Below are 2,777 nucleotides of genomic sequence, written 5' to 3'. Positions count from 1 at the left end.
TGTCAATAGTTGTTTTTTATTTCTAAAGCCTTCCTGCCATGTGGTTTCTCTTCTGGGATCTGTTTAGTTCCAACTGGTCTGCGACAATACTGCACCCTTCTTTTGTCTTTTAGGTCTAGAGGTGATAATGTCTTCTTGCTATTGCTAGTATGTAAGTGCATTGCCACATCTTGTTGGTTTCCTTATGCATAGCCACTGTAGATAATCCCTTTATTACATTTTTTTTAGTTCAATATATTGAACGAGCCGTCTCTTTCCAACAGATACCTGGATACAGTCTTACACTTGCCACTTTACATTATTTATGCTGACTCACTTATATATTTCTTTCCCAGAAGAAAATTTACTGAGTCAAATTTTGGAAACATTTTAAAGTCATTGGCACATGTAGATAAACAGCATTCATAAAATTTGTACCATTTTTAAAATTCGTTTTAACATCGACTGAGAGAAATCCCAGTTGCATAGGGATTCACATGGCTGATAGATTGCACCCTCCCCTATCCTGGCTGTTCTGGGAGAGGCAATTCCGGGTTAGAACTCTCCCTATGGCCCCTTTCATCTCACTGTTCCTCAGGGTGTAGATGAGTGAGTTGAGCAGTGGGGTTCCTAATGTGTACACCAGTGAGATGAACTGATCTTGCTTGGGGTAGTAGCTGGAGTTGGGGCGCAGGTACACGAAGGCGCAGCAGCCGTACTGCAGCAGCACCACGGTGAGGTGGGAGGAGCAGGTGGAGAAGGCTCGGCGGCGACCAGTTGCCGAGTGGATCTTGAGCACGGCGGCCACTATGAAGGCGTAGGAGGTAGCGATGAGGAAGAAAGGCACAGTAATGGCTAGAGTGGCTGCCACCAGCACTGAGTGCTCATGGATGTGGCTGTGGGCACAAACAAGATGCATGACTGGGGGCACATCACAAAAGAAGTGCTTGATACCCCGAGCCGGGCAGAATGGCAGAGAGAAGATGAAGGCCACCAGTTGTAAGGACAGGAACAAACCAATGACCACAGAGGCCACAATCAAGCTGACACAAAGAGTCAATGTCATGATAACAGGGTACTGCAAGGGATGGCAAATGGCAACATACCGGTCATAGGCCATGGTGGCCAAGAGGAAGCAGTCAGCACTGCCAAGTCCGATGAAGAACACCATCTGAGTGGCACAGCCCAGGAGGGAGATGGTCTTCTCTGACTGTAGGATGCTGGCCAGGATGTGGGGCACCACCACAGCAGTGTAGCATACTTCTACCCCTGCCAGGCTTCCCAGGAAATAGTACATGGGTGTGTGCAGACGGGCTTCTGTGTGAATGGACGCTACAATAAGGACATTCCCGGTGAGGATAAGCATATAAAGCAGGCTGACAGCAAGGAAGGATAGGACACGCAGCTCAGGGCAGGAGGGGTAAGCCAGGAGCACAAATTCCATCAACACAGAGTGATTTTCCCAGGCCATTGCGCTAACAGCTTTTCTCTGTGGAAAGTCACAAGGACAGAAGGAAGAATGAGATGGAGGATACATTAGTTTACGCTCTGAGCCATGAATCTAGTCTAATCAGGGCTGGAGTTAGAGACAAGAAGGATAAGACTAGTTCTTTTTTTTTTTCCCCTCCACTTTACCAAGTTTCTCTGCAGAAATATCTACACCTCAAATTCTAACTGCCAAGAGTTGGGCCAGATTATGTAAGAGACTGTTAAGGAAAAGTGGCAGAGCAAGTGGGTGGAATTCAGGAATGATTTTCAGAAGTAGTGGAACGAAAATTAAATTTTCTTAGTAAATGCACAAGAAAGTGTCAGGATATTTGGGGGGCTAGGAGTCATTAAGGTGTGAGAGGGAAGACAATCATTTGTTTGTTCATGTATTTATTTATACTCAACATCTCCTGAGGCGTTGCAGCAGTGGTATGTGGATGTTTCACTCAAAAGCTCACAGTATGATAGGAAATGAAGAAAGAAAAAAACGCCCATAAGGCGAAGGGCCGACAGAGGCCTGAGCTTGACAGTGTCAGGTCTGAGCCTCAAGAAACAAAGCCCTCCCTCCTCTTGGCTTCTTTAGCCTGACACAATGAGGAGACGTATAAGAACTTCAAGGAAACAGGGTGCTTTATCACAGGTTTCCTCCTGGTTTGTGGAGATATGGGAAAATATGTGATAAAAAGCTGTCAAAAATCTAAGAGGCCTTCCTGCGAGTTTGAGCATGAATATGAAAGACTGAGCCGGCCCCTTTTTCCACATTTCTAAGAGGCTTATGTGGAATCTGGGAGAAGCCATCTAGTTCTCACGAAAACCTTTAATGAACAGACATAACTCGCAAAGGACGTCCATCCCACTTCTTTTCCTGGACCAACTCATACTCAAGAAGGTGGGAAAGAGGTAACATATGACCTTGTGACCTTGTTTCAACTTGCCATGTTTAAATATTTTGTTATTCGTTATGAGTTTGAAGAGAAATCTCTATCTGGACACACCACTTCCAGTAAAACTCGTTCACATAAACCTACCATGGTGTCATGAGCATGGGGACAAATGTGATTACAGGCAGTCACAAATATTAAGAGCACCCAGGGCATGAATGGCTCTGTGGCTCTCTGTTGTTTTTCTAACAGCTAATAAGCAATGTCTGTTTCAGTTATTCTGTTTTCTTCATCTAGACTTCAATAATACTTTGAATTATTTCTAATACCACTTAGCATATTGCACATTTTACTATAACATGTTGAGGAGGGACAGTGTATCAGTGTGAAATGAGCTGTGAAATTAAATGATGTGGTTTGAATAATTTC

At 44.4% G+C, this 2,777-nt stretch overlaps 1 protein-coding gene across 1 annotated transcript; it reads right to left on the bottom strand.

Moving 5' to 3' along the window:
* Positions 1 to 472: 472 nt before the first annotated feature.
* LOC105809967 (olfactory receptor 10W1) lies at positions 473 to 1,720 on the bottom strand. The gene has a single exon (XM_012643876.1). The coding sequence runs from the start codon at positions 1,514 to 1,516 to the stop codon at positions 473 to 475; it is 1,044 nt and encodes a 347-aa protein (XP_012499330.1). The 5' UTR covers positions 1,517 to 1,720.
* Positions 1,721 to 2,777: the final 1,057 nt, after the last annotated feature.

The sequence above is a fragment of the Propithecus coquereli genome, unplaced genomic scaffold (genome assembly GCF_000956105.1).
Source record: "Propithecus coquereli isolate 6110/MARCELLA unplaced genomic scaffold, Pcoq_1.0 Scaffold202, whole genome shotgun sequence".
Lineage (NCBI taxonomy): Eukaryota > Metazoa > Chordata > Mammalia > Primates > Indriidae > Propithecus > Propithecus coquereli.
Note: the sequence above shows the minus strand (reverse complement) of the source record. Positions and strands in the feature narration are given on the sequence as shown.

Coding starts and splice junctions, on each gene's coding strand:
- LOC105809967 (XM_012643876.1), bottom strand. CDS start 1,516: ATGTATCCTCCATCTCATTCTTCCTTCTGTCCTTGTGACTTTCCACAG.